This window comes from Pongo abelii, chromosome 2, assembly GCF_028885655.2.
Source record: "Pongo abelii isolate AG06213 chromosome 2, NHGRI_mPonAbe1-v2.0_pri, whole genome shotgun sequence".
NCBI classification, from domain to species: Eukaryota; Metazoa; Chordata; class Mammalia; order Primates; family Hominidae; genus Pongo; species Pongo abelii.
In genome coordinates, this window is record NC_085928.1 from 151,557,046 (window position 1) to 151,577,544 (window position 20,499).

The 20,499-nt window shown below is 38.2% G+C and overlaps 1 protein-coding gene across 23 annotated transcripts in view; it reads right to left on the minus strand.

Moving 5' to 3' along the window:
• The window catches only part of TFDP2 (transcription factor Dp-2), a 205,487-nt gene that overhangs the window by 132,757 nt on the left and 52,231 nt on the right, over positions 1-20,499 (minus strand). For 21 of the 23 annotated variants that reach the window (XM_054552767.2, XM_054552766.2, XM_054552773.2 and 18 more), the window contains one exon: positions 14,328-14,394. The exons of the other annotated variants lie outside the window; for them this stretch is intronic. In XM_054552767.2, coding sequence (XP_054408742.1) covers positions 14,328-14,394 — 67 coding nt within the window. The remainder of the gene's footprint in view (positions 1-14,327; positions 14,395-20,499) is intronic. 23 annotated transcript variants of the gene reach the window in all.

The following is a 20,499-nucleotide window of genomic DNA, read 5'->3' on the forward strand; positions in this document are numbered from 1 at the left end:
TTCAGACAGAGAAGTCAAAATTGCTGTTTTGAGGTAACTCAAAGAAATTCAAGATAACACGGAGAAAGAATTCAGAATTCTATCAGATAAATTTAACAGAGAGATTGAAATAACTAAAAAGAATCAAACAGAAATTCTAGAGTTGAAAAATGCAACTGACATATTGAAAAATGTATGAGTCTTCTAACGGCAGAATTGATCAACCAGAAGAAAGAATTAGTGAGCTTGAAGACAGGCTATTTGAAAATACACAGTCCCAGCCTGGCCAACCTGGTAAAGCCCCATCTCTAATAAAAATACAAAAATTAGCTGGGTGTGCTGGCGGGCACCTGTAATCCCAGCTACTCAGGAGGCTGAGGCAGTAGAATGGCTTGAACCCGGGAGGCAGAGGTTTCAGTGAGCCGAGATTGCGCCATTGCACTCCAGCCTAGGTGACAGGGTGAGACTCCATCTCAAAAACAAAAAACAAAAAACATACAATCAGAGGAGACAAAAGAAAAAAGAATAAAAAAGAATGAAGCACACCTGCAAGATCTAGAAAATAGCCTCCAAAAAAGCAAATCTAAAAGTTGTTGGCCTTAATAACTTAAGGTATTGGCCTTAATAACTTTAGGTGGAGGCAGAGAAACAGATAAGGTAAAAAGTTTATTCAAAGAGATAATATCAGCAAAATTCCCAAACCTAGAGAGACATATCAACATTCAAGTACAAGAAGGTTGTAGAACACCAAGCTGACTTAACCCAAAGAATACCTCAAGGGATTTAATAATCAAACTCCTGAAGGTCAAAGATAAAGAAGAATCCTAAAAGCCCCAAGAGAAAAGAAACAAATAACATACAATGGAGCTCCAAAGCACCCGGCAGCAGACTTTTCAGTGGAAACTTTACAGTCCAGGAAGAGAGTGGCGTGACATATTTAAAGTGCTGAAGGAGAAAACCTTTTGCCCCAGAATAGTATATCCAGCAAAAATATCCTTCAAACATGAAGGAGAAATAAAGACTTTCCCAGACAACAAAAGCGAAGAGATGTCATCAACACCAGACCTGTTCTACAAGAGATTCTAAAGAAAGTCCTTCAATCTAAAAGAAAAGGATGTTAATGAGCAATAAGAAATCATCTGAAGGTACAAAACGCACTTATTTTTAATTTTTTTGACATGGAGTCTTGCTCTGTCACACAGGCTGGAGTGCAGTGGCGCAATCTCGGCTCACTGCAACCTCTGCCTCCCAGGTTCAAGTGATTCTCATGCCTCAACCTCCCAAGTGGCTGGGATTACAGACACACACTACCATGCCTGGCTAATTCTTGTATTTTTAGTAGAGACGGGGTTTTGCCATGTTGGCCAGGCTGGTCTCGAACTCTTGACCTCAAGTGATCTGCCCGCCTCAGCCTCCCAAAGTGCTGGGATCACAGCAATCAGCCACCACACCCAGCCAGTTGTCATCTGTTTAAAAAATAATGGGTTACATTATTTGCAAGCCTCATAGTAACCACAAATCAAACAATATACAATGGATACTCAAAAAATAAAAAGCAAGAAATTAAATCATACCACCAGAGAAAAATCACCTTAACTAAAAGGAACGCAGGAAGGAAGGGAAGAAGGAAGGAAGAGAACATCACAAAGCAACCAGAATACAATAAAATGGCGGGAGTAAGTCCGTACTTATCAACAATAACATTGAATGAAAATGGACTCAACTCTCCAATCAAAAGACATAGAGTGGCTGAATGGATAAAAAACAAGATCCAACGACTTGTTGCCCACAAGAAACATACTTCACCAATAAAGACAAACGCAGATATATAAAGAGATGGAAAAAGATATTCCATGACAATGGAAACCAAAAAAGAGCAGATGTAGCTATACTTGTATCAGATAAAACAGACTTCAAGACAAAACTATAAAGAGACAAAGAAGGTCATTACATAATGTTAAAGGGGTCAATTCAGCAACAGGATATAACAATTGTAAATATATATGCACCCAACACTGGAGCACCCAGATATATAAAGCAAATATTATTAGTGCTAAACAGACAGATAAACCCCCAATACAATAATAGCTGGAGACTTCAACATCCCACTTTCAGCAATGAACAGATCTTCCAAACAGAAAATCCACAAGGAAACACTAGACTTAATTTTCGCTATAGACCAATTGGAACTAATAAGATATTTACAAAACATTTCATCCAATGGCTGCACAATACACATTCTTTTCTTCAGCACATGGATCATTCTCAAGAGTAGACCATTTGTTAGGTAACAAAACAAGTCTTAAAACATTCAAAAAATTGAAATATTATGAAGCATCTTCTCTGACCACAATGGAATAAAACTAGACATCAATAACAAGAGGAATTCTAGAAACTGTACAAAGATATGGAAACTGAACAATATGCTACCAGTTGACCAGAGGGTCAAAAAAGAAGTTAGAAAGAAATTTAAAATTTACTTGAAACAAATGATAAAAGAAACACAACACACCAAAACCTATGGGATATAGTGAAAGAAGCACTAACAGGGAAGTTTATGGTATAAGTGCTTACATCAAAAAAGTGAAAAAACTTCAAATAGATAACCTAATGATGCATCTTAAAGAGCTAGAAAAGCAAGAGCAAACCAAACCTAAAATTTGTAGAAGAAAAGAAAGAATAAGGATCAGAGCAGAAATAAAACAAATTGAAACACAGGAAACAATGCAAAAGATCAATGAAACAAAAAGTTGGTTTTCTGAAAAGAAAATATTGACAAACCTTTAGTCAGACTAAGAAAAAAAGAGAGAAGACCCAAATAAATAAAATCGGAGATGAAAAAGGAGACATTAAAACTGATACCACGGAAATTCATTAGTGGCTACTAGGAGCAACATAGCTACTATATGCCAATAAATTGGAAAACCTAGAAGAAATGGATAAATTCCCAGACACATACAACCTACCAACACTGAACCATGAAGTAATCCAAAACCTGAACAGACCAATAACAAGTAACAAGATTGAAGCAGTAATAAAAAGGCTTTCAGTAAAGAAAAGCCTAGCACCTGACAGCTTCACTGCTAAATCTTACCAAATATTTAAAGAAGAACTGATATCCATCTTACTCAAACTATTCCAAAAAATACAGCAGGGGTCCCAAACCCCTGGGCCACAGACTGGTACTGGTCCGTGGCCTGTTAGAAACCAGGCTGCACTGAGGAGGTGAGTGGCAGGCGAGTGAAAGAAGCTTCATCTGTATTTACAGCTGCTCCCCACTGCTTGCATTACCCACCTGACCTCCACCTCTGTCAGATTAGCCACGACATTAGAGTCTCACAGGAATGCAAACCCTGTTGTGAACTGTGCATGTGAGGGATCTAAGTTGTGTGCTCCTTGTGAGAATCTCATGCCTGATGATGATCTGTCACTGACTCCCATCACCCCAAGATGGGACCACCTAGTTGCAGGAAAACAAGCTCAGGGCTCCCACTGATTCTACGTTATGGTGAGTTGTATAATTATTTCATTATATAACACAATGTAATAACACTAGAAATAAGGTGCACAACAAATGTAATACACTTGAATCATTCTGAAACCATACCACCCCTCACCCCAGTGCATGGAAAAATTGTATTCCATAAAACCAATCCCTGGGGCCAAAAAGGTTGGGGACCACTGAAATGGAGGAGAGATGAATACTTCCAAATTCATTCTACAAGGCTTGTATCACCCAGATGCCAAAACCAGACAAAGAAACATCAAAAAAAGAAAACTACAGGCAAATATCCCTGATGTACACTGATGGAAAAACCCTCCACAAAATACTACCAAACCGTATTCAACAACACATTAAAAAGATCATTGATCATGACCAAGTGGGCTGTATCCCAGAGATGAAATATGGCTCAATGAATGCAAGTCAATCAATGTAATATATCATTTCAATGAAATGAAAGACAAAAACAATATAATCATTTCAACTGATGCTGAAAAAGCATTTGATAAAATTCAACATCCCTTCATGATACAATCCTTAAAAAACTGAGTACAGAAGGAATGTACCTCAACATAATAAAAGGCATACATGACAGACCCACAGCTAGTAAAATACAGGATAGGAAAAAGTGAAAGCCTTTCCTATAAGACCTGGAACACAACAAGGAAGCCTACTTTCAACACTGTTATTCAGTATAGTACTGGAAGTCCTGGCTACAACATTCAGACAAGAGATAAAAATAAAGGGCCATTCAAATTGGAAACGAAGAAGTCAAATTATCCCTGTTTGCAGATAATATATTATATTTGGAAAAATCTAGACTCCACAAAAAGAACTATTAGAATTGCTAAGCAAATTCAGTAAAGTTGCAGGACACAAATCAACATACAAAAATCAGTAGCTTTCTACATGGCAACAGTGAACAATCTGAAAAAGTAATTAAAAGTAATCCCATTTATAGTAGCTACAAATGAAATTAAATACCTAGGAATTAGTCAAAGAAATGAAAGATCTCTACAATAAAAACTATAAAATACTGATGAAAGAAATTAAAGAAGACACAAAAAATGGAAAGATATTCCATATTTATAGACTAGAAGAATCAATATTGTTAAAATGTCCACAGTACACAAGGCAATCTTTAGATTCAACGCAATCCTATCAAAATACCAATGACATTCTTCACAGAAATAGAAAAAACAATCCTAAAATTTATATAGAGCCACAATAGACCCAGAATAGCCAAAGCTATCCTGAGCAAAAAGAACAAAACTGAAGGAATCACATTACCTGACTTCAAATTACACTACAGAGCTATAGTAAACAAAATGGCATGATACTGGCAAAAAAAACAGACACATAGACCAATGGAACAGAATACAGAACCCAGAAATAAATCCATACACCTAGAGTGAACTCATTTTCCACAAAGGTGCCAACAACATACATTGGAGAACAGACAGTTTCTTCAATAAACAGTGCTGGGAAAACTGGATATCCGTATGCAAAAGAATGAAACTAGACCCCTATCTCTCACCATATACAAAAATCAAATCAAAGTGGACTAAAGATTTAAATCTAAGACCTCAATCTATGAAACTACTACAAGAAAGCCTTGGGGAAAATCTCCAGGACATTGGCCTGGGCAAGAATTTCTTGAGCAGGACCCCACAAGCACAGGCAACCAAAGCAAAAATGGACAAATGCAAACATATCACGTAAAAAGCTCCTGCATAGCAAAGGAAACAATCAACAAAGTGAGAGACAACCCACAGAATGGGAGAAAACATCTGCAAACTACCCATCTGACAAGAGTTTTATAACCAGAATATAAAAGAACTAACAATTCAATTAAAAAATGGGCAAAAGATCTGAATAGACATTTCTCAAAAGAAGACATATAAATGGCAAACAGGTATATAAAAAGTGCTCAAAATCACTGATTACCAGAGAAATGCAAATTAAAACTACAATGAGATATCATCTCACCCCAGCTAAAATGGCTTTTAACCAAGAGACAGGGAATAACAAATGTCGGTGAGGATGCGGAGAGAAGGGAACCCTTGTACGCTGTTGGCAGGAATGTAAGTTAGTACACTATGGAGAACAGTTTGGGAGCTCCTCAAAAAACTAAAAATTGAGCTACCACATGATCCAGCAATCCCACTACTAGGTATACACCCAAAAGAAAGGATATCAGTATATTGAAGAGACATCTGTATTTCCATGTTTGTTGCAGCACTATTCACAATGGCCAAGATTTAGAAGCAATCTAAGTGTCCATCAACAGACAAATGGATAAAGAAAATGTGGTACATGTACACACTGGAGTACTATTCGGCCATTAAAAAAAAATGAGATCCTGTCATTCACAACATGGAAGGAACCAGAGGTCATTATGTTAAGTGAAATAAGCAAGGCATGGAAAGATAAACTTCACATGTTCTTACTTATTTGTGGGTGCTAAAAACTAAAACAATTGAACACATGGAGACAAAAAATAAACTATGGTTATCAGAGGCTGGGAAACATAGTGGCGTGGCAGGGATGGCAGGGGGAGTGAGGGTGATTAACGAGTACCAAAAAAACAGAAAGAATAACTAATATTTGATATTTGATTTTTTTTTTTTTTTTTTTTTGAGACAGAGACTCGCTCTGTCGCCCAGGCCGGAGTGCAGTGGTGTGATTTCAGCTCAATGCAACCTCTACCTCTCAGATTCAAGCAAGTCTCCCACCTCAGCCTCCCAAGTAGCTGGGATTACAAGCGAGTGCCACCACACTCGGCTAATTTTTATATTTTTAGTAGAGACAGGGTTTCACCATGTTGGCCAGGCTGGTCTCAGACTCCTGACCTCAAGTGATCCGCCTGCCTCCCAAAGTGCTGGGGTTACAGGCATGTGCCATTGCACCCAGCCAGTCAATAATTTAATTATACATTTATAAATAACTAAAAGAGTGTAACTGGATTGTTTGTAACCACAAAGGACAAATGCTTGAGGGGATGGATACTCCATTTACCACGATGTGATTATTACACATTTGATAAAGAATGCCTATATCAAAGTAACTCAAGTACTCCATAAATATATATGTATACACATCTACTATGTACCCACAAAAAATTTAAAAATTTTTTAATCAAAACTTCAAAACATTAGAAACAAATATGATTATAACCTTATTTTTAAGCTGCACATAAAAAATAATAAAAGAAAATATATTGTTTTAATCTTGTATATTTGAACTAGATTTTGTATTTTTCTCATTTATCTTTGTATTTTTTAATGAGCATTTATTACTCTTTTATTAAGGGGGAAAAGTAACAAAAATTTCCCCTGCCAACTGTATATCTGAGGGCAAGGACAAGGGAAGCTGGAAACAGTTAAATCTTAAAAAAAGAGCTCTTCAGGGTATATGCATATAACGCCTCTTGTCCTACTTCCCATTAGAAGTATTGCTAATAACCTCAGGAAGCTCCAGGTCCTCCACCCACATTAGCCTCATTTTGTCTAACTGATATAATGGATTCCATGTAAGATTTTACTTGGGAAAAGGGTTCTGCTGGTAAAACAGAGAATGGATGGAAAATCTCTACCCATTATCTACTCAGTCAATCAAACTGCGATCCCAGCAATCTACCTTGATTAGTACCTTGCCTCTGACTGAGTTGACCAAACCTCAGTCACCAAATCTACTTTTAAAATATTATTCATGCTTATCATTTCTTTCCCTTCCCTTCTGCCACTATTTTCCGCCCTTGTTCTTTTTCACCTGGATTTGGTGGTAACTTCTGAGAACTTACTGCCTCTCTCTCTTCAGGATCACCTCCACTTCTAGTTTTGTCTACATTCTGCTTCTAGGGTTCTCTTTCTGATGGTATCACTTTATTAAGGATGGGGAAAAAACCAAAGTGTTTTTCCAACTCTTGTACACCATTTAACACAAAACACTTTGCCTCTGGTCACCAAAATGTGTGGGGATTTCTCCCTACTAGCAAAAAATAAATTCTGACACTACCAGGAGATCACATCAGATCCCACTGGTTAAGGGCTCAGAGCCATAATACTGTCCCCCACTTCACATGCCAGTTGCAAGCACCAGGTTGTAACCTCTGCTTCTGACCAACCAGCTATAAATTGGGGTTCTCCAAACTCCCTACTCAGGTTCGATTAATTTGCTAGAGTGGCTCACAGAACTCTAGCAAAAGGGAAGCACTTTACTTATGTTTATCAGTTAATTTTTAAAGGATATAACAAAGGACATAGATGAACAAGATCAACAGCCAGATGAAGAAATACATAGGGCAAGGTATGGAAGGGCTCCAAGCTCAGAAGCTTCTGTCCCCAGAGTTGGGGTGCACCACCCTCCTGACACATGGGTGTCTACACCAACCTGGAAACTCTCCAAACCTTACAGTTCAGGGATTTTTATGGAGGCTTCATCACAGAGGTGATGATTAATTATTAACTCAATTTCCAGCCCTTCTCCCATTTCCAATGGATAGAGGGTAGAGCTGAAAGCTTCAAGCTTACAATCGTGGCTTTATCTTTCTGGTCACTAGCCCCCATCCAGGAGTCCACCAAGGGTCACTTCATTTGTACAAAAGTCACTCCTAATTACCTAGGAAATCCTGAGGGATTTAGGAGCTCTGTATCAGATGCTCCTATCACTAAGGAAATTACAAAGGTCTTAGGAGTTCTGTGTCAGGAACTGGGGTCAAAGACCAAATATTACAACAAAAGATACTCCTAGTACTCCTATCTACAAGGGTATTAGGAACTCTGTCTCAGGAATCAGGGCAGCGATCAAATGATATGACAAATGATTCTCCTAACACCCCTATCATTCAGGAAATTACAAGGGTTGTAAGAGTTCTGTGCCAGAGAGTAGGGGCAGAGACTAATATATGTAGTCATGTGTCAACTGGCAATGGGGATAAGTTCTGAGAAATGCTTTGTTAGGCGATTTCATTGTTGTACAAACATCATGGAGTATACTTACACAAACCTAAATGTGTAGCATGTTACTGTACTGAATACTGTAGGCAACTGTAACACATGGTAAGAACTTGTGTACCTAAACATAGCTAAACATAGAAAAGGTACAGTAAAAACAGACTATTATCTTATGGGACCACCACTGGATAGCCAACCATTATTGACTGAAACATCATTATGCAGCACATGACTGCATTTCTTATTATTTCACATACTTCTTTTCTTTTCTTTTTTTTTTTTTTTTGAGACAGGGCCTCACTCTGTCACCTAGGCTGGAGTTCAGTGGCACAATCTCAGCTCACTGCAACCTCCACCTTCCAGGCTCAAGTGATCCTCCTGCCTCAGCCTCCAGAGAAGCTGGGACTACAGGTACACGCCACCACACCAGCTAATTTTTTTGTAATTTTTGTAGAGGCAGGGTTTTGCCATGTTGCCCAGGCTGGTCTTGAACTGCTGAGCTCAAGCAATCCACCCCACCTTGGCCTCCCAAAGTGTTGGGATTATAGGCATGAGCCATGGCACCCAGCCTATTTTGCATACTTCTTTACTGATTCATTAAGTCGCAGTCTAATTAGCATTACAGATTATGAGTAATAACTTTATTATCTAGGTCTCTACTGTGTAATCACCTCCTCTGCTACATTGTTACTTCCTCAGTGCATTCTTCTCTGACCCACCCCATCTAAAGGTGAATCTCCTTGCTATTGTATCCTCAGTCCTATACCCTGATATATAGATTTTTTCACATAACCAGTCTTTTATGTGTATGTGTTTGTAATCTATCTTCCTCACCAGAATGTAAGCTCCATGAGGGAAGGGACTTTGTTCTATTCCTTGTTTATCCTTAGCACCTAGAAAAATGCCTGGCACATAGTAAGTAAGTACTATTCAACAAATATTTGCTGAATCAATGAAAGAACGTGGCCTACCTCTCAGGTCTCATTTGTTGCCACAAAACAATCTTTCTTTATATGTGTCTCACATCTACACGTTTTCCCTTCTGTAGTACTGGCTGGATATAACCCAACCCTGGAGCAGTACAGCTATCTTTTTTTTCTTTTTTCTCTTTTTTTTGAGACAGTTTCACTCTATCCCCCAGGCCGGAGTGCGGTGGCGCAATCTTGACGCACTGCAACCTCCACCTCCCGGGTTCAGGTGATTCTTGTGTCTCTGCCACCCGAGTAGCTGGGATTACAGGCATGCGCCACCATACCTGGCTAATTTCTGTATTTTTAGTAGAAACAGGGTTTCACCATGCTGCCTAGGCTGGGAGCTCGAACTCCTGGGCTCAAGAGATCTGCACGCCTTGGCTTCCCAAAGTGCTGGAATTATAGGTGTGAGCCACTGTGCCAGGTCTTTTTTTTTTCTTTTTTTTTTTTTTTTGAGACAGGGTCATGCTCTGTCACCCAGGCTGGAATGCAGTTGTGCAATCATAGCTCACTGCAGCCTCAAATTCCTGGACTCAGGAAATCCTTCCACCTCAGTCTCCCAGGGTGCTGGAATCATAGGCATGAGCTACTGTGCCCAGACCAGCTATCTTTCTTATTAGTGTTGCTGGACAAAAGTAGTCAACCTCCTGGATTTAATATCTTTTTTTTTTTTTTTTGACGGAGTCTTGCTCTGTCACCCAGGCTGGATTGCAATGACGTGATCTTGGCTCACTGCAACCTCTGCCTCCCTGGTTCAAGCGATTCTCCTGCCTCGGCCTCCCAAGCAGCTGGGATTACAGGTGCCCGCCACCATGCCCAGCTAATTTTTGTATTTTTTAGTAGAGACAGGGTTTCACCATGTTGGTCAGGCTGGCCTCAAACTCCTGACCTCAGGTGATCCACCCCCTCAGCCTCCCAAAATGCTGGGATTACAGGTGTGAGTCACCACGTCCAGCAGGATTTAAGATCTTTAACCTCAACTGAGTTCAGTGCTGCTCTAACATTCTACAATTTCTTTGTCAATGCTCTTGCATTTGTGCTTTCACCCTCTCTCCTCAGTAGCAAAAAAAAAAAAAAACCATAAAGAACCCAATGGAAATTCTCGAATGGAAAAATGCAATGTCTGAAAAAAAAAATCATTGGCTAGGATTAATAGAATAGCGATAACTGAAAAAAAAATAAGCTAACTTGAAGACAGATTAATGAAAATTGTCACATGTGAAGAACACAGAGGAAAAATGGTAGGAAAAAAAAATGAACCTAACTTCAGGACCTAACTTCAGGGTGTTGCAGGTAAGGGATTTGGGATTTTATTTTAATTTAAATAGGAAGTTGCTTAAAAGGGTTTAATTAGCCAGGGGAGTGACCCAGTAACTGCACTTCTGAGTACTTATCTTAATAAATAAAAAGAAACAAAAACTTAGCTTTTGTTAAAAAAAAGATTCATTATGATGTCCAACATCATAGGTTTATATCATATATAGAAATATATATGCATCATATATAACCAACAAAAAAGACAAATATCCAACAATAAGGAAATGAAAAAATGTTTAATAAATCATTACTCATAAGCACAGTGAAACAGTATGAAGCTCTAAGAAAGGTATTTATAAATGTCAAAACATGGAAACTGTGTTTTTTAGATTCAGTCAAAAAAGGAAAATAGACAACTATAATATATACCAGTTTTATAACTTTAAAACATAGTTATATAAATAATTACGAAAAATTACAAAAAAGAAAGGGTTGTATTAGAAAGGCAGAATTTTTTTTCTATTTTTCAAAAGTTTCTATAATATCATTGCTACATCATCATTTCAATTAAGAAAAATACTTTTCTACATCTCACTTCCAATACAACTCTCATCTTGGGCCTGTAACAAATATTAACTGAATTTTACCAATTAAAAAATATTTAAAAGAAATCTCTTCCAAATCTTGTTGGTTCACTTAATGTGAAGTTCCTTCTGCTGTTACTAGCTAACAGCTCAAAGAAGAGCAACAGTTTTCTTTTAAAACATATAATTATTTCAGCCAGGTACAGTGACACATGCCTGTAGTCTCAGCTACTCCAGAGGCTTGAACTCCAGGAGTTCAAAACCACCCTGGGCATAGCAAAACCCTGTCTCAAAAACAAACACACGCATATAGCTATTTCAAAACCTGACCTCTCTAGTCCACTCTTAAATGATTCTCTGTCTTCCTCTCCATTTGTTCTATAAAGTTAAACAAACTGAGAAGGTTTTACTCTGTAACTAAACTTTACTGGTGTTAACATCTGTCCAGGGCTAACATTTATAACTAGTACTTACCCTTCAGATGCCTATTCTACCATCAAAGACAATCTTTCTCACCTAAACCCCCATTCTCTTTCTTTGTCTTCTGTCTTTTGAAAGCACTTTTCTTTCTTTCTTTTTTTTTTTTTTTTTTTTGGAGACACACTCTCATTCTGTTGCCCAGGCTGGAGTGCAATGGTGTGATCTCAGCTCACTGCAGCCTCCGCCTCCTGGGTTCAAGCGATTCTCTTGCCTCAGCCTCCGCAGTAGCTGGGATTACAGACGCCTGCCACCACACCTGGCTAATATTTGTACTTTTAGTAGAGACGGGGTTTCACCATGTTGCTCAGGCTGGTCTCAAACTTCTTACCTCAGGTGATCTGCCCACCTTGGCCCCCCAAAGTGCTGGGATTACAGGCGTGAGCAACCATGCCCAGCCAAAAGCATTTTTCTATGTCACTTTTCCCCTTTATGACTTGCTATCCTCTCTTTATTTTCAAGGTTGCTGCATCATTCCATTATTCTCATTATCGCAATACTCAATATCATAGTCTTCCATGTCTACCAAGCTTATTGTTCCCACTTCCTTCCCCTGACCTGATTACTACATTTTATTAGAGCAGAGATTCCCAGTTACGTGTTGTGAATAAGCTATGAGTATACAAAAGTATGGAGTCCCTCAGCCCTCATGGCAGTCTGGAGTGGCCTAGGGCAGCTGAAGCTTCTAGGTAGCTTAATCCTGACCTTAAGCAGCCTTTTTGTTTAGCCCTAGTGCATCCCACAAATGTTATCATTTTCTATGAATGTTGTCATGTGGGAAAAAAAATGAGGAGCATTGAGGCTTAAAGTATCTCTTAAATGGCTTCATAATACATACCTTAACTCTCAGAATCATTCCCACGGACTATCAATATTATTAAGCTAGGCCAGGTGTGGTGGCTTAAACCTGGCCAACAAGATGAAACCCTGGAAACCCTGTCTCTACCAAAAATATAAAAAGTAGTCGGGCATTGTGGCATGTGCCTGTAATCCCATCTACTCGGGAGGCTGAGGGAGGAGAATCACTTGAACCCGGGAAGTGGAGGGTGCAGTGAGCCAAGATCATGCCACTGCACTCCAGCCTGGGCAACAGAGTGAGACTCTGCCACCAAAGAAAAAAAAAAAAAAATTAAGCTAGACCTTTTTATATTGGAATATAGATGTCTCTAGCCTGCTCTCTAGAACAGTGGTCCCCAGCGTTTTTTGATACCAGGGACCAGTTTTGTGGAAGACAATTTTTCCATGGGCAGGGGTGGAGAGAGATGGATGGTTTCAGGATGAAACTGTTCCACCTGAGATAATAAGGCATTAAATTCTCTTAAGGACTGCACAACCTAGATCCCTCCCATGTGCAGTTCACAATAGGGTTCGCCCTCCTATGAGAATCTAATGCTCACTTGCTGGCCGCTCACCTCCTGCTATGCAGCCTGGCTCCTAACAGGCCGTGAACCCACAGCCCGGGAATTGGGGACCCCTGCTCTAGAGTACATCTCGCACCTTAGACATAAACCCTTTAAGGAAGCTGATATTTCTCTCATAGCTATTTGTATTGTAATAGATCTTGTTCCTACAGTTTATAATGAAAAATTTCAAATATACACAAAAGAGAAAGGAAAGGAATAATGAAACCCCACAGAAATATTACCTAACTTAAACAAATAATCAACTTAAGACAATATTGTTTTATCTATAATACCACCCACTTTACCCTCCTTCTCCTAGTGGATTATTTTGAAGCCAATTCCAGACATCATATAATATCATCCGCAGACATTTCAGCATGTATCTCTATATACCACAAGATAATGTTCAAGGAGACATATTGAAAGATACTGCTGGTTCCTGTGTAAGTTCTTGTACTGGTGGGTCAGAATACTTTTTTTTTTTTGAGACAGGGTCTCATTCTGTCACCCAGGCTGGAGTACAGTGGCATGATTATGGCTCACTGCAGCCTCAACCTTCCAGGCTCAAGCAATCCTCCTACAATGGCCTCCTGAGTAGCTGGGACTACAGGTACACACCACCATGCCCGGCTAAGTTTTTGTAAAGACAGAGTCTCACTATGTTACCCAGGCTGGTCTCAAACTCCTGGGCTCAAGTGATCCTTCTGCCTCGGCCTCCCAAAGTGCTGGGATTACAGGTGTGAGCCACTGCACCAAGCCAGTGGGCCAGATTTCTGATATAAGCATTCTTCCAGTAAGACATATATTAGTCAAAGAAATACACACATACACACGTATATAAAATATAGAAAACATATATATGTATTTTCTCTACTGTACTTCCTTACAACTTAAACCATTTGAAAGTAGGACTCTCAAACAAGAAAATCAAGAAAAAAGTGGTCTGAATAGTTTCAATTGTAATAAGATCATTGATAAGGGATCTTAGAGATCTCTCAGGAAAGAGAAAAATCACACACAAAAATCCTCCGTCTGTCAGAGGTAAATGACTTTCATACAGCACAAGTTATGTGGCATGGAACAACGTGCTAATATCATAAAATTATTATACCTAAAGTAATTCATGTAGCTGCATATTTTACAAAACAAATGCAATAAAACTAACTTAATTCAGAAAATTTTTATTCAATAATCCTTACCTTTTGTTGGACTGAGATTCTGATCTATAAATCCTCTTACTTCTGCATTTGTGGAAGTCAAACCAACCTGAATAAAACCGTTTAAAAAGTTAAAAATAGTTCACTTAACAAGCTATTTTATATCTTCCATCAGATGTCCATATCAAATATATATAGCCACATCAAATGAATTAATTATATTAACCACAGGAGTATTATTTTAAAATGAAATGTTGACATATTATTTAAAAGGGGAAAAATATTGCCTGTAGTCCCAACTACTTGGGAGGCTGAGGTGGGAGGATCGCTTGAGCCTGGGAGGCAAGGGTGTTGCAGCGAGCTGAGATCATGCCACTGCACTCCAGCCTGGATGACAGAGTGAGACCTTGTCTCAAAAAAAAAGGTGAGGGGAATATGAATTGTCCAGCTTAAGATAAAAATTAATGAAATACTATTACTTATGAGCAGAACTGAGATTTTATAGATTTTACTGACAGTTCTTTGAAAGCAAATAAGTAATGTGGCAGCCGTGAAGTTGCCGATAGATATTTCAAAATTCCATCCTCACTGTTGCCCTTAATTTGTACTATTCTTAATCACTATCTAAAATGCTTTCAATACTATGACATGTGAGGAATCAAATAAAGACCATTAATACCACAATGCGGAAGTAAAATACATTGGCCTCAAGTCCAACTGCTTGGATTCATATTCTGGACCATCAAGCCTACTAGGGGTTTGGCCTTGGTCAAGTCATGCAATTTCCTCATCTGTAAATTGGAGCGTGATACCAGTACTTACCAATTCAGGTTGTTATAAACACTAAATGAAATAATTCATGTAAAGCATATAGCACAGGATTTGGCACATACTGCTCAATCCATGTCAGCATACGTTACTGTTAGTATTATACTTGAGGGACTACCCACAGCAAGTATTTATGAATTCACTTTTAGATAATTTATTTCATTTAAGGTAATATCCACTACACTACTTGGCATCACAGAGCTGAATACAATAATATCATCAAACCGAATATCAGAAATATATTACAAAGCCTGGAGGAAAAAAAAAACCCTCAATTTTTGAAAACTTGGCAGAATGCAAACATCCAAAAATTGGCTCTATTATTACTATCAAATACTTTTTGTAAGCATTGAAGATTTGTAATCTTGAAACATTACAATTTTATTACATTACACTAACTTGTAACATCACAAGTTTGTGGTATGATACCTCAAACTATACTTTTTTTTTTTTTTTTTGAGATGGAGTTTACACTCTTGTGGCCCAGGCTGGAGTGCAATGGCACCATCTTGGCTCACTGCAACCTCCGCCTCCCAGATTCAAGTGATTCTCCTGCCTCAGCCTCCCAGGTAGCTGGGATTATAGGCACCTACCACCACGCCCAGCTAATTTTTGTATTTTTAGTAGAGAAGGGGTTTCACCATGTTGGCCAGGCTGGTCTTGAACTCCTGACCTCAAGTGATCCGCCCACCTTAGCTTCCCAAAGTGCTGGGATTACAGGCATCAGTCACCATGCCCGGCCCTCAAACTATACTTTCAAGATACTACCACATGGAAAGGATTTTTTAACCCCTTTACTGAGATATCATTGATATATAAAAATGGCATACATTTAAGGTGTACATCTTGATGTTTTGATATATGTATACATTGTAAAATGATCACCACAGTCAAGCTGACATATCCATTACCTCTATATAGCTATTATTGTGTATATGCGTGTTGTGAAGACTCAATTTAAGATCTATCCTTTTAGCAAATTACAAGCACACAATACAGTACTATTAATTATCATCACTGTGCAGCACATCAGATCTCCAGCAATCTGAAAAGACTTTAAAGCACACAAAGCTTTATAACTTTATAACTATCCACTTATTGTTTTAAACACTGACTACTTATATTTTTCTTCTTTTTTTTTTTCAGACAGAGTTTCGTTTTTGTTGCTCAGGCTGGAGTGCAATGGCACAATCTCGGCTCACTGTAACCTCTGCGTCCTGGGTTCAAGCAATTCTCCTGCCTCAACCTCCCAAGTAGCTGGGATTACAGGCGTGCACCACCACGCCCAGCTAATTATGTATTTTCAGTAGAGACAGGGTTTCACCATGTTGGTCAGGCTGGTCTCGAACTCCTGTCCTCAAGTGATCCACCCGTCTCGGCCTCCCAAAGTACTGGGATTACAGGCGTGAGCCACCATGCCTGGCTGTATTTATATTTTTCATAAGCAATTATTTGATAGTTTATAATATCAATGTAAGAGCTAATTATTTCATTATTTGATAATTCAATGCTCTACTAAGAATTCAAATGCTCTACTAATAGCTGTTTCTTTCTGTCAAGAAGTATGTTAGCAGTAATATTTCTACATATTTTTCATATCCTAACAAGTGATTCTGATGCAAATCTATCTCTAGAATCTATCATCATCAAATTTTTATGACAGTAGCTGAGACTAAGTCATCTAGAAAATGGCCTCTTAATTCTATGTAGATAATAGTGCAGATACTTAACTTTGTCTAGCTTCTTGTCAGTTTTCAGTTAGAAATAAAGACAATACTTTCCAACAAAATTTGCAACAAATAACTATATGTTATGGCTCTTCAGTTGCTCACAAATAATGTTAAATATCCAAGTTGTTGATTTGTTGAAGAGTTTATTGTGCCATTACTAATAACTCCCCCCTCCTTTTTAAACTCTTCTGCTATAGAAAGATGACAGAGGCAAAACTTGTTGGTGTTCTACTTTAAAAAGAAAGCAAAGAAGGCAAAGACAGCCTTTAATAAATTCCATGCTTGATACAATATAACCATTTAAATACATGTATTATAATAACTTCAAAAGGATCAGTTTATACCTTTTTGTTATTATACAACCTCAACTAAACCTCAAAAACCTCAACTAAAACCACACACTCATAATAGAGAGTTCAGTTACTGGGTTACCGTTATGCTTAAACATCTGTTCTTAATATCCAACTTCTGCAGAGTAAAACAGCCAACGAATGTGGAAACTTTTTAAGCAGTTGTACACCTGCATCTTAAGAACCAACAAATTGTACTCCAAAAAGATAAAAGTCAACTGTGAGTCCATACTGCATGCTAATCTTAGTCTCATAGATGGAGGGGAGGTGTTTGTATTTAAAGCTTATATATATAAAACCAAAATATATTAAAACTTCAAAATATGTATTAATTTCTACTATCATAAACACTTTGTAAAGATTCAAAAAAGCTGTATTATTTGAGAGTAGAAAAAGTTGGCTAGCGAAAGCATCCTAAAATATTAGCAATTCTTCCCTTATTCTACCTATTTAAAAAGGACCTATCTTTCAATGAACGAGAGAAAAAAGTGAACTCATATTTCACGTTAAATTCTTTGCCTAATCATGTCCTGAGGAAAATATGCTGAGTATTCCTCTCTTTCTTCTCAATTTTTAAAAATAAATTGTATTGTCTGTATTTAAGGTATAAAACATGATGTTATAAGATACATATATATAAAATGGTTACTATAGTGGAACAATATCTGGGTATTCCAATGCTGTGTTGTGTACTATGTAAGCAGTCACTATGCGTCTACTGAATTCAAAGTATCTAAGTTCAATTTTTAAGAATCAGATCATATTGACTAATAATATTGTAATTTCATTGATATTCAACATTTCTGACTGACATAACATTACTGAAATGTTCAGAGTAAGATCATCTGTGCTCAGTTAAGCTCTACCTTACACAGGCAAGGTGATCGTGGAACGGTCACTACAAAATGGGAATGATAGAATGTATGTGCAAGACAAACTAAAGAGCTCATAGGATCAAGTCAAATGATTATGTAAATATATCTGTTAATTTGGCAAAAATATATCTATTAATATGACAAAGCAATATTTAAGTGTGGGTTGTCATTCAAATGGCAATGGCTTCCAACACTTCAACCCTGACACAGACCATATGCAAAAGAGAAATGCAAATGACCAATAAACATACAGAATGTTAGTTTACTTAACTAGTAATCAGAGAAATGTAATAAATTGCACATCATTTTTTGCTGATTAAATTGGCAAAGGTTTATAAACATATAAAAAGAAATGTCACTTTCATACGCCACAAGTATATATATAAATCTGTGCAATCTTAGCAATATGAATCAAAAGCTCTAAAAAATTATACACACTTTGGCTCAGTAATTTCATAGAATTTTGTCTTCTGGAGATAATATGATGAGTGAGCAAAAATGGACAAAATGTTCCAAAAAGGAAAAAAGCAGAAGTAACTTAATGGTCAATATTAGGAAACTGGTGTAATATCCATACAATAAATAACATAAAATAGCCACTTAGGCCAGGCACCATGGCTCATGCCTGTAATAGCAGCACCTAGGGAGGCTAAGGCAGGAAGATTGCTTGAGCCCAAGAGTTTGAGACCAGCCTTAAGGAACATAGTGAGATCCTGTCTCTACAAAGAACAGAAGAAATTAGGTGGGCAAGGTGCCTGTAGTTCCGCTACTGGAGAGGCTGAGGTGGGAGCATCGCTTGAGCCCAGGAGGTCGAGGCTGCAGTGAGCCATGATCACGCCACTGCACTCCAGCCGGAGCAACAGAGCAAGACCCTGTCCCAAACTAAACTAAACTAAACTAAACTAAAATAGACACTTAAAATGATGTTCCAGAGATATCAAGATAAGAAAATGCATTAATCACAGAAATTAAATAGTAGCCAGGCACGGTGGCTCATGCCCATAAACCCAGCACTTTATAGTCCCTATTACCCAGGCTAGAGTGTAGTGGCACGATCTCGGCTCACTGCAACCTCCACCTCCCAGGTTCAAGTGATTATCTTGCCCCTCTGGCCCAGGTAGCTGGGATTACGGGCACACTGCCACCACACCCAGCTAATTTTTGTATTTTTAGTAGAGATGGGGTTTTACCATGTTGGCCAGGCTGGTCTCGAACTCCTGACCTCAAGTATCCGCCTGCCTTGGCCTCCCAAAGTGCTGGGATTACAGGCATGAGCCATCGCGCTGGGCCAATGTCTATACATTTTGATTGCTATATATACAAATTTGTATACAAATCAGATATCTTCTTAAGCAAAATTTTGCTGACAGTTTCTAGGCTATTTTTTCTTTTCTTTATCTGTATTTTCTAATTTTTCCATAATGAGTATTACAGCCTACATGTTTTTCTTAAAGATTCATTGACAAGGCAAAAAAAAAACCCTCAAAAATTATATTTCAAATTCTTTACTGTATTATTGCTTAAATTAGAACACAATTGCATTTTTGGTCTAGAAAAATATCACTGGATACTAGATACTATTTGATAGCAATTTTACCCCAGATACAATAAATATGTTGCCAGCTCCTCACCTCTTCCTTTTGCAAAGTGATCAATCCTACATCTCATGTAGTTCTAGTAGGACAATTAATCTTAGAGGCTCAAAGTGGGCTCATGACTCAAAGCCTGGCCACTTACCGTATCCCACTTCCTTCTCCACGGAGTTGAAGCAAGGTCACCTCAAGCTCCTCCATAGATTTTGAAACATAAATACTAAAAAGGGGCCAGGTGCAGTGGCTCACACCTGTAATCCCAGCACTGTGGGAGGCCAAGTCAGGCAGATCCCTTGAAGCCAGGGGTTTGAGACCAGCCTGGGCAACATAGCCAGACTCCATCTCTTTAAAAAACAAAAGTTCCCTCTCTCCTTCTGAGACAAGTATTATGAGGCCAATGCAAGCCATTATGCCACCATACAGAAGGCCTAAAGATGGAAGAAGACAGACCCCTGACATCATTGTTTGATCCCCGGAATCTAGACGTGTTTCAAGCAGCCTCTAGACTTTTCAATTATATAAGTCAATACATTCCACTTTTTGTGTTAAGCTGTTTTGATAGGGTTTTGATCATTTGCAACTATAAGAGACCTAATAAAGCATGGATAAGACAAAAGTAACTCTTCACAAAAAAACTGTTGTCATCAGAGACATGTAAAATGAGAAAATTTAAAATGTACATATTTGAATACATGTTTAGTAATGCCTCTGTAAGAGGGCAATCTCTTCCCTATCTATAATCTCTTCTGTGTTTGTGAGTCACTTCTCAGTAACATGTGACACAACTGATCACTTCCCCTTGAAACACTTTCTTCACCTGGGCCTCCAGATCATCAGGA